At 45.0% G+C, this 12,500-nt stretch overlaps 1 protein-coding gene across 3 annotated transcripts in view; it reads right to left on the minus strand.

Moving 5' to 3' along the window:
- Positions 1-6,877, minus strand: part of prdm5 (PR domain containing 5) — a 120,020-nt gene extending 113,143 nt beyond the window's left edge. For all 3 annotated transcript variants that reach the window (XM_063201781.1, XM_063201780.1, XM_063201782.1), the window contains exons 1-3: positions 6,637-6,877; positions 5,989-6,072; positions 2,853-2,975 (exon numbers count right to left, since the gene is read on the minus strand). In XM_063201781.1, coding sequence (XP_063057851.1) covers positions 2,853-2,975; positions 5,989-6,072; positions 6,637-6,735 — 306 coding nt within the window. In that variant the 5' untranslated portion in view covers positions 6,736-6,877. The remainder of the gene's footprint in view (positions 1-2,852; positions 2,976-5,988; positions 6,073-6,636) is intronic.
- Positions 6,878-12,500: the final 5,623 nt, after the last annotated feature.

A 12,500-nucleotide genomic window follows, 5' to 3' on the forward strand; every position in this document is an offset into this window, starting at 1 on the left:
CGTAATCGTCTGTCACGCTCTCTGTAATGCCAATATTGTTTTGATTTAGAAGTTTTTTTTAACAAAATTTGAATAGGTCTGTCAACAGACCCATCTGCATGATAAGGCTGTTATTTACAATCATTGGAAGTAAAGATAGATATTTGCAGTGTGTAAAGTGGATGACAAGGACAAGAGGACCAAATGGTTGGGCCACTCAGGCAAGGCTGACAGTAATCAAAGACACGCTCGTAAAACGTGAAAAAAGACGACGTCCCCGAATCAAAGACAGGGGCAAAAGGGGAAATAACTTTACCCTTATCATGGCCAAGCAACTAGGTTTCATTAGGACTTGACAGCCAAACTCTCTTACTCATTCGCTGGCATGATGACATACAGATTGTTTGCCTCTGGGAATGCACCATTAATTAAACACACACACACACACACACACACACACACACACACACACACACACACACACACACACACACACACACACACACACACACACACACACACACATACGAACACACACACACACACACACATACACACACACACACACACACACACACACACACACACACACACACACACACACACACACACACACACACACACACATAGACGCACACACTTATTCACAGACATGAATTCATGTTGACCGCTTCATGTAGACACACACACACACACCCTATCCCCCCCACACACACTTTTCAGATAACGCACAACACACCAAGTGAAGGACCCAGGTCCCATTACGATGAGCCATGGGCGTCTATCGTCTCCTAGCCTTGATTAAGGTCAAGGGTCAAACCCTAAAGATGTTGCCTTTAAACGTTCATACGCCAAAGGTCACCCCCTAATGAAATCAAAGCACACTCGCTTGCGTCTTCCTCCGGATCATAAATAAGCACGTGTATCAATCCAAACAGAGAAAAAAAACGCTCTAAATGTCACAGCTGATGGAAGGCAGAGCTGAACACACACATGTATGACCTTTGCGCAACCGCTTGGCTTTTTAGTGCTGTAGCATTAATGGCGAAACCATAGCCTTTCAGACCACAGGTCCCGGGCGAACATGCTTCCCTGCAAGTCTGTTTTATTATTAGAGGGAGTGAAATATTCCAGTGCTTGCTTCTTTCTTTCTTTCTTTCTTTCTTTCTTTCTTTCTTTTCCCCTCATTCTTTCTCTCTATGTCAGTCTCTCTCTTTTTTCCCCCTTCATGTCTGTCTAAATGTATGGTATGTCTGTGTTTGGGTGGGCCTGTATTAGAAGAACCACAGGTTGAAGAATCATTCTCTGGTGTATTGTACTGTATTTGCCTATTTGACTGTATGGGCAGCCAACTACATGGAGATGTCAGCTTAAATTTGTTGCATCAGTGACAACAACTGAGGAGTGCAAGGGGAAAATAAGCATACCATATTCCTATTCCTCTTATTCACACGCACATTGAAAATCAAGTTTATTAATTCCGTGAAGTACAAGCATTGTAACTCTCATGATCCAGAGGCATTAGAACTGTATAGGACACCAGAATTAGGACTTCAGTTGAAGGACTCAGAGACCCAGAAGAAGACGCATGTCTGGCGAAACGTCAGTCATTTTCTGGACCTAAATAAAAAATATCTCTGGTCATCTCTAGTTCTAGGCAGGCCCACCCTGAAGTCCTGATTCTGCAGTCCTCAACTGTGAGTGCCACAGACTCTTGAGTGCAAACAGACATCCTTCTTTCACAAGACACCACTTCTGTTATAAGTTTGTTATAACCAGAATGCTTTGAAATGTTTGATATTTGTTTGAATGTTTAAAAAAACGTGGTAACGGAGTACAAGTGTTACTTCAGGAAACAGCAAACAGTAACAGGCAAAAGTCATCCACAAAACGAAATCCCTAGTCAGAATTTCAAAGTTGCCGTTTTCTCAGTGTCTGCATTCTATGACCCATGTCTGTTTGGACGTGAACTTCTACTGTCTGTGCAATCTCTGTGACCTAAAATGCTAAAAAATGCACTCGTAGCAAAACACAAGAGATGATCTAGGTGGGCCGCTGTAGCTTCGACCTCACCGTATACCAGTAGGTACTTTAACCAAGGCTCATTTCACATGAGACACACTTTATCAAACCATCAACCTCTACTCTCCTCAGAACTATATCAGACGACGGCTTCAGCGTGTCTGCACTCGTAGACAAAACAATTCAATCCACCGCCTTCTCTCTGGCTGGCTGCTGTGTTCCTGCCAGGTATATTTAGCTCGGGTGAATGCGTATGTGTAACCGGCTAATCTAACTCCATAAATGTGTTGTGCGTCGTTCTCTCAAATCCTTCAATTCTCTACTGTCTTGGCAAACTGTCGTTTGCATACTAATCTGTTATCATCCCTTGTTTTTGTTGTTCTGCTGTTTCTGTGCTTTGGGGTTTCTGCCTTTTGCTATCATTCTCTTTCATTCTGCCCAGCTTTTCTTCTTCTGTTGCTGTTTTCTCTCTGCCTAGTTGCCACATTGTCTATCCTTCTTTCTCTATGTTACCCATTCTCTCTCTCTCTCTCTCTCTCTCTCTCTCTCTCTCTCTCTCTCTCTCTCTCTCTCTCTCTCTCTCTCTCTCTCTCTCTCTCTCTCTCTCTACCACCCTGGCAGTATAGTACATCTTTCCCTCCCCATACACCCCTCTCCCTCTCTCTCTCTCTCCCCCTCCTCTCCTCCACTGTCCCCTCCCTTTGCTGGCTCTGTGTCTTGATGTCTTTGAATCTGGCCGTGCGATAAGGCTGGAGGTGTTGCTATCTCTGGAGCTCCGGCTGGCTCTCTCTCTCTGGCTGCCTGCTGGCTGCTGCTGCCTGTTGGCTATGTCCTACTACACTGTAGTGTACCTGAATGGCCGCCAGGTTCTTCTGCTCCTGCGAGGGGGCCTGGTGGACGAAGCGCAGCCAGTTAGCGTGCCGCGGGTTACTGGCGTCCAGAATGTAGAGCACGTCCCCTTTGGTGCCCCGGACCTGAGGGAACACACACACACACACACACACAGATGAGCACCGATGACACACATACACACACACACACAAAAACAGACAGACACATCAACAGATACAGACAGACAGACACACACAAACAGAGAGAGAGAGAGAGAGAGACAGAGAGAGAGAGAGAGAGAGAGAGAGAGAGAGAGAGAGAGAGAGAGAGAGAGAGAGAGAGAGAGAGAGAGATACATACATACAAACACACACACACTCTCTCTCACACGCACACACACACACACACACACACGCACACACACACACACCGCCATTGCTGTCTGTCTCATCTATCAATCCAACTGAAGATATAACAATTTACAAATGATATGCATCCAATGACAGAAGACACTGACATTCAGGAGAAGGCTGGTTGAAGCTGTGCTATTACAAGTGAACATGCAATGCAATGTTATGACATTCTCTGAATTGCAGTAGGCTACCTTCCAGAACACACAAACACACAAATGACTGATATCACTTGTCTTGTTTTGCACTAGTAATTATTTTCAATTCTGCCCATTTTGCAAATGCACTACATTTATGTTGCACTGATGCGTGATGATGTGTCATGTGTATAGTTTATTGATATTGCACACATATCTACTGAAAATAAAATATATCATCAGTGCCTCTTATGTCCATAGTACAAAAGTTACACAAAATGCACACTGTTCACAAAAAAACACTGGCCTTCAGACGCAGACTGGTTTTTCTACAAACGTGTTATTACAAGTAAAAAAAATGTAACATTATGGTTCAATCTGGGCAGACGTACGTGCATATTTAATGGTTTTGTCAGCTAATCACTCCATCAGTTTGACAGCTCTCAGACTATGTGAATTGGTCTGCCTGGATATGTGAGTGTTCGAGCATTCAAATTAGATCTCCTGCACATAAGTTATCAAGTGTTTCAAGAGAAAAAAAACAACTATACTGTAAGTTGCCCTGATGTAAAAATAATGACTACACTATTTGAGTGAGTGGGATAGTGTCTCTGGCCAACAAAAACTTAAGCCTAATAATTACCGTCTGATGATTACCAAACTACGTAGACCAAAATCATCAAATTGCTGATATAGACTTACATGAGACTACTTTATATACTAGTGCAAAACAATTCTGTGTAAAATAATACCTTCCTCTATGCAGTTGACAAAATTGGCTTTAAAAAAACGTAGCCGCGGGGATAGAAAATGGGCCGACTGAATACCAGGGCGGGCATACTATTGAACCGTTTAAAAATATATAAATCAAGATTTCAAAAAGCTGCTATTACAAGTGTCATCAGAGAATTTCAAGTCTGTGTCATCAAGAAGGTAGATATTACAGTCGGCGCACATATAAACATACAATTCAGACAAGATGACACAATTGCACAGACACCGTATTCACATAAGCCACATACCATTCATGTGTCATAATACTTTTGTGGGTAACTTTAACTATTGCATTGACTAGTGGTTCCAGCGTTCAGCAAAAAAGAAAAATAGAGTGGAGTTTGGCAGGCTGCAACTTCTCTAATGCAACAAGATGGCACAAGATCACTCAGGGCTGAGCACATCGTCTACATGACTGATCCAATTAGACTTCACATTGGGGCAACACAACGCGATGGAGTAGTACTGTTACTGTAGCAGGAGGAAAAAATATTTAGAGTCTTCGAGAGTCCTTATGGACTACTCTTTCCCCACAAAATACCTTATGGAAGCTACAGAAATGCAGGAGCATTTTCTTGCTAGTTATTTAAAGGTGCATTGTGTAAGATTTTTAGTTGTTTATTTCCTGAATCCATGCTGCCCATTCACTAATGTTACCTTTTTCATGAATACTTACCACTACCATCAAATTCTAAGTATTCATTAAGACTGGGAAAATTGCACTTTTCATCCATGAAAAGGGGGATCTTCTCCATGGTCCGCCATTTTGAATTTCCAGAAATAGACATTTTTAGCTGCAAAAATGGCTGTACTTGGGCCATACTAGAACATAGGCCTATTAGTTTATTACTTAGTAAACTTTCATGAAAATATCAAATTTGGCAATAGGCAACCCAGTTTCAATGAGCAGCATAGCAGTACCTTTTTTGACAATTTCCTGCACAGTGCACCTTTAAAAGAGAACGTACTGAGATGTTTAATATGAAAGGGAGGGTATGTCATTTTAGTCAGTCATTTTCAGAATGTGTGCTTCGCATCCACAAATTTGATCTTTGCATCAGTGTGTAGCCCCTTAATGCATGCCGTACCTCCAGTGGCACGGTGTAATAGTCATTGAAAAGTTACCTACCATAGTACTACAATACAATATTATGACATAACATAGGGCCTTTAGTAATGCACTACGACTTGGTCATTGCCATACTGGTAACAGCAAATGTATAACACCATGTCTTAACGAGGTTGTTAAGTAATAAACTTGTAATTACTGGTCTGACCAAAGTGCAGTGTTTTGACAGCCACCTATGACTGCTAATTCGAAATGTTAGGCATGTAGAAGATCCGCCAATTTGAGTATAAAACGTGTGAATTTCCAAGTCATAATGAATCATTGGAAAATGATGGTGTGGCAAATATTCATGAATGTTCATATTCATCACATTTGTAAATGGGCAGCATAAATTCTGGAAAAAACTACCAATAGTGTACATAGGCCTACTCTTGACATAGAACCAGGACCCCCGGACGACACACACACACACACACACACACACACACACACACACACACACACACACACACACACACACACACACACACACACACACACACACACACACATGCGTGCACGCACACAGACACACACACACACACACACACACACACACACACACACACACACACACACACACACACACACACACACACGCACACTCACACACACACACACAGTAATAGGAAAAAGATTTGCATCTGTGAAGGGCACAAAAGGGAACAGATTGAGAGCAATGATGTCAGCACTCAAATCCACACTGAGCAATCACAGATTACTGCACCTCCCACATCAAGCGCGGGTCCATGCTCTCATCCATGTCGCTCGGCATTTTCTTCTCCCCGGCAAAAGGGCCAAACTTCTCTCCCTTGAACAAAACAGTAAGGAGAGTTAGGATACTCGTTGTGCCAAATGACATTTAATAAATGTGGTCAGTTAACGTGCGTAAATGATATTGTGTACTGTTGTTTAGACTGTTGGCCTTTCAGTGGTTTCTTTATGAAACTCAATGGGACGTTTTTCAAGCTATACAAAGGAATAGCAAAGTGATTACATTTTTTCCTTTCTCCTCACGACTATGCTGTGTACTATGAAATGTAATCTAAGCAATGGTGTGCGTACAATAACAGTTCGTCGCAGACAAACACCAATCGAGATAGTTCTCTGTAGCCTACATCTCACTGTGCAACAGCAGCTGGAATAGAGACTGAGACAGCGGAGGTTCACTCCTCCATACGTGGCAGTTCACGTCAGCAGCTGTAAAATGAACCGCGTCATTGGCATCGCCATGCATTTAAACTCACTTTAACGTTCAGTTTGCCGTTAAATAGCTTAAAGACGTTTTCGACAATGGCGACAGAATGTTAGTGTTGAATGCGCTTCGAACGCTGGCTGCTTTTGTCTTATTTTTTCCTGTCTGAAATGAACAAACCTTCTTCACTCGTCTCGCGGTGTATAGTCCGATTCCGTCTTGGACTTTGGATGACTTGAGCGCAAATCTGTCTGGCACGTACATACCCAACATTGTCATTGCTTGTTATCGGACTTTTTAATCTATTGGATGACGAACCGTGTAAGCTAAAACGAGACTTTCGAGGATGGTTTCGTGTAGTTCTAGTCTAGACTTTCACTGCCTGTCTTGGTGTCCAGGTTAGACTTCCATGTTTCTGTCTTCGTGCAGGGCGAGGAAGAGCGCTGATTGGTTGAAAGTTTTTGGTAGCCAGGAGCAAAGAAAAAGCTCGAGGGATGCTGCCGATTCCTGTTCCAAGGGCATTTGCAGATAGTCATTGGAGTGGACAACTATGCACCCTGAGCTTTAAACAGTATTATTGCTGGTTTTACGCAAAAGTGTTGTGTGGATATAGGACAGATGGTTTAGACATAACTTTGGCAAACTTTTGCGTGCCGTTATGTTTAGTTTTCAGGCGCAAATTGCTAAAGAATATAGAGCAAAGAACTGTTGCCAAGTTAATGCTATTCGGTAGCCTATGGGTGTACAATACAGAAGCCTCCAAAGTTGTATCTCTCTCTCTCTCTCTCTCTCTCTCTCTCTCTCTCTCTCTCTCTCTCTCTCTCTCTCTCTCTCTCTCTCTCTCTCTCTCTCTCTCTCTCTGTCTGTGCTTGTGTGTGTGTGTGTGTGTGTGTGTGTGTGTGTGTGTGTGTGTGTGTGTGTGTGTGTGTGTGTGTGTGAGGGAGAGAGAGAGAGAAAGTGCGAGCGCGCGTGCGCGGGTACAGTTGCTAGAAATAACTACTCAGAGAGTCCAAACCTTCACCAAGGAAGTTGTTTGACAGAACATTTCACTATGGTACATCCTATTTTGCATTTTTCAAAATGTTCTGCTTTGTTTTTGTGGAGTTAAAAACTAGAATGTCAAAATTCGCCCTATCTCGCAATGGTGAAGAAAATACCTGGATCCGGATCACCACCAAAATTGAATCACTTGTTCCTTTGGTCATTTCCAACGACACCACAGTTTCATCCAAATCTGTTCTTAAGTTAACTTTTTGAGTTATGCTGCTGACAGACAAACCAACCAAAACAAACCAACATAACATTCTTTTACATCCCTTATAATTACTTACATTACTGTGTTACAGCACATGCATTGCAGTAATGAATTGATTAATGTTACTCCCCAACACTCTGTGTGTGTGTGTGTGTGTGTGTGTGTGTGTGTGTGTGTGTGTGTGTGTGTGTGTGTGTGTGTGTGTGTGTGTGTGTGTGTGTGTGTGTGTGTGTGTGTGTGTGTGTGTGTGTGTGTGTGTGTGTGTAGGCGTGTGTAGGGGTGTGTAGGCGTGTGTGTGGATGTGGGTGTAGGTGTGTGGGTGGGTAGGTGTGTGTGCGTGTCCGTGCGTGTGTATGTGTGTGTGTGTCTGTCTGTCTGATTATCTGTTTGTTTATAAGCATGTATGTGTGACACACAGATGCACACCTTCCCCTAAGTCAAACAGCGCTGTAATCAGGCTCACTTCACTCCTCTGCTTCGTTGTTTACAGTGACGTCTCCGGTATGTTTATCTCATGCACTTCCAGCATCACCGTGGTGATGGTGTTTACACTCACAGTTGTCTCGATTGGTTTCAGTAGATGTCATGTGACAATGGTGGTAATGTGTGAAGATCGTTTTTGCAAGGGCACTTTGAAAGTCCATGCAATTGCAGCATGTGCAGCATGTTGACTGGCGTAAACACTGAATCAAGTTTCGTTTTCCCCATCATGCGTAAACAAGATTCCACTATAACGAGGGTTTTCCTGTTATTAGCAGACTTGTGTGCTAAAAATAATGTTTAAGCCAACCGTGGGAACCATTTATTTGTCACGTCATCTTTAGTGAATTGACATGTCAGCAGAAGCAAGACAGAGTTGTTAGATGAAATCGTTTTTTTTAGGAATTAAAGATGTCATGTTCAGACAATGCCCTTATTTGTTAGTACACGTCAGCAAGCCTTTGACTCCTTTGACCAGTTCAGAAAGAAGGGGCAGTCTGCGCAAAAAAAGTCAAAAGCCAAGCAGAGTTTATGTCAAAACATCAAACCAATTCAAAAAGGAGAGCTCTTCATTTCGATGCACTTTGTCTGTCCATCCCATTTATCACTTATCCATCGATCACGTATTCCTTTATGACATCAGGGTAATCAATAGGCTACCCTTTTCAGTTCTGCCTCCCACTTCAATGGCCCCTAATGCTCTATCATTCAAAAGAGGACATACCAGTTCAGAAAGCAACGCCCCTTTTTGCAGCAGTCAATTCATTTCTAAGTAAATTAAATAGTGAAAAAGATGTACATTACATGGTTTATTCAACCATGTGAGTGTAGGACACTCTAAGAGTTGAATTAACACCGCAAAAATGTCTAGAATACTGAAACTGAACTAAAATAACTGAGCTGAGAGAGAAGCAGAACTTTAGCCTGTAGCTGGTTCTACCAGTGAAACACTGGAATAGTCATCGAAAAGACTTTACTACCTTCGTACTACACAACATTACACAGAACCTTTAGAGATACATTACGACTTGGCCGTTGCCATTGTGGTAACAGCTAAATTACAACGAGGACCATGTCACAGATTAAAGCCAGATTGCCCACCACTGTTGCATGTGTTCCCAGCCTGCCTCTCTCACACCGCTGCACCACCGTCTTCTTCTCAGGCCCATTGTGGTGGTCTTATTGTGCAGCCAGGCCAGGGTGATGGACAGGAGGGGAAAGTGCTACCGGAGGGGGAGTGCAGAGGTGAGACTGTGGAATGGCCGAAATGGTCAGCACTCTGAGAGGGTCCATTGTATGCCCCCCACACCCCCCACCTTTGCCCTTTGCTGACCCTGCCTGACCGCCCCTTGTCAGCGGCTTGGGCCTTTGGGAGCTCTGTGTGCGCAGGTTTGAAACGATTAGGGGTGGCCTAACACAGACCTCTGTATGCCCCCCTTTTACGCTACCCTATTCCCAAGCCCCTATAAACACATACACACGCACACACACACACACACAGACACACACACACACACACACACACACACCATACCATACCACTCACCCGATGCAGGCCTCCCTGTCTGTCAACTTTCACTTGGTTTGCTGCTAGAAGGCTTCACTGATCACAGGGCTCTGTGGTCTAGCTTGAGGCTGGACACGTGTACCCAACACACACACACACACACACACGTACACACACACACACACAGACCATGACCAGAAACCCATGAACTGCCTCGAACACACTCACAACCAAAACAATAACATTCTCTCTCCATCGCACACCCTAAATTAAATGCACGCACGCAAACACTCACGCATTCATGCACGCATGCACACACAAACACAGACACGTGTACACACACACACATACAGAAATACACACAAATAAACACACATTGCCTAAAGATTTTGGAGGCTCCGTCTTAGATCTCTGGCCACTACAAACAGGGCTCTCCACTAGAACCCGGGGCATTGTAAATGCGGCCAGACCAGAACCGCTTCCATCGCAAACCCAGACAGGACCGGCCCAAGGGGATCAGGCCGGCCGTCCCAGCAGTACCATGGCACTGAACCCCAACAGAACCCCTCCAAAAAATCCCTGCCCCTCCCCCCCTTTTTGCTCCGGAGGGAACTTAAGAGCCAACCACTCCTTGTCATTTGCGGGCCAAGAGTTTGCACCAAGGGCCAAGAAGCACAGAAACCACATTTAGACCATGGCAGAAGACTCCACAGAAATAAATACTCAGAATTTTGCATTTTTTTCCTTTTCCTTTTTTTTTCTTCCTTCACTCACAGACGCTCTCTGCTCTCTCTGCTCTCTGCTCTCTCTCTCTCACTCTCTCTCTCTCTCTCTCTCTCTCTCTCTCTCTCTCTCTCTCTCTCTCTCTCTCTCTCTGAGCAAATATTTTCTCTGCAGGGAAACCTCACTTTGGCAAACACTGAGCAGCTCGTTTCTTGCAGGATTTTTCCTAATGTGCGCTTACATTTTTCTGAAATGCTTAAATGTGATGCATGAAGTGTATCCCGGGCAACAGGGCAGGCAGACCCTCTTGAGATGTTTGTGGGGCCAAACAAACCCTTTGTGTCATGTCTCATAACAAAGCACAAACTGACACTGGCAGAAGACAATGGCACACTGCACTGGACACGTACCCCAGCCATCCCTCAGACTCCACTTCCACAAACCATTCATCCTCCAGCCAAGTTTTGGACAAATGCGTATGTTGTCTCAGGCCTAGGCAGACGGGGGTAAGAGCAGAATTGACATCCAATTATATATCATACTGTATATGTGTGTGTGTGTGTGTGTGTGGGGTAGGGGGGGCTTTCAGATAGTTTTGTCCTGGACTTGGTCAAAGCTGTCAGTGGGCCCGAGTCCAGACATGTTGAACCCCCACTACATCCCCTTCATTTTGCACCAACCAATGCCACCCAGTTGCTGCCACCCAGGGCCGCTGACAGATTTGACCGGGCCCCGGAACAAAACCATCTGAAAGGGCTCCACTCTCAATACATACAGTCTCAAATCTAGCCCCCCTCTTTCCCTAAGCCCAGGACAACTGATCCCTTTGTCTCCCTCCTGTCAGCTTCCCTGCTGCCACCCCACCACCCCTTCCACAATTCCCCCAGACGACTGTATTGATCAGCCAAAGGTGAAAAATGGCAGAATTGTAATAAGATATAATGTTGAAAAATTCTTCTGTTGTATTGAGCACAGTTTGTAGACAAGGTATCCTTAATTCTGAGCTCGTAATTTTGACACTGTCTATGTAAATTTGTCACGAAATTTTCCTTCTGGGGGGGGGGCACAGAAAACTGTAGCCTAGGGGCCCCAGGCCATCTTAATCCGGCCCATGCCTCCAGCTATTCATATTGATCCCCCTTTTTTGCACCACTGTACGCCACCCAGTTGCTGCACCCCACAGCACCCCAACGCACCCCACAGCACCCCAACGCCCCATCCAGCCACATTTCTCCGCACCACTCCCTTTCTGCCAGCTTCAAGGTTGTGTCGAACAGTCGGGCTAACCATTTCCTGCAGCGCCGAGGTCGCTAGATAAATGTTGTTTTGCTTCTTGTCAGACTCCCTCCTCTCCTCCTCTCCTTTCCTTCTCCTTTCTTTCTCTCCTCTCCTTTCCTCCTCTCCCCCTTTCTTCTCCTCAATTTTCTTCCTCTCCTCTCCTCTCCTTTCCGCTTTTTCTCCTCTGCCCGTCTGATCTCCTCCTCTCCTCCTCTTCCCTCCTTCCCTCCTCCTCTCCAATCCTACATTCTCCAATCCTGTCTCTCCTTGTCCCTCCTCTCCTTCTATCCTCCCCTCCCCTCTCTTCTCTTCCCTTCCCCACTCCTCTCCTCTCTCCTCCTGTCCTCTCCTCCTGTCCTTTTATCTCCTCTCCACTCCTCTCTTTTCCTGTTCTCTTCTCTCCTCTTCTCTCCTCTTGTCCCTTCTCTCCACCCTCTTCTTTTCCCCTCCTCTCTTCTCCTCTGTTCTCCTCTCATCCCTTCACCCCTACCCTCTCCTCTCCACTCCTCTCCTCTCCACTCCTCCTCTCTCTTCTTCTCCTCTCCTCTCCTGTCCTCTCCTGTCTTCTCCTCTCCTCTCCTCCTCTTCTCTCCGCTCCTTTCCACTCCTCTCCTCTCCTCTCCTCTCCACTCCTCTTCTCGGCTCTCCTCTAGTCCCTTCTCTCCACTCCTCTCCTCCTCTCCTCTATCCTCATCTCCTCTCTTCTCCTCCCCTCTCCTCCACTCCTCTCCTCTCCTCTCCTCCTCTCTCCTCTCCTCTCCTCTCCTCTCCTCCCCTCTCCTCTCCTCTCCTCCCCTCTCC

This window comes from Engraulis encrasicolus, chromosome 6 (genome assembly GCF_034702125.1).
Source record: "Engraulis encrasicolus isolate BLACKSEA-1 chromosome 6, IST_EnEncr_1.0, whole genome shotgun sequence".
NCBI classification, from domain to species: Eukaryota; Metazoa; Chordata; class Actinopteri; order Clupeiformes; family Engraulidae; genus Engraulis; species Engraulis encrasicolus.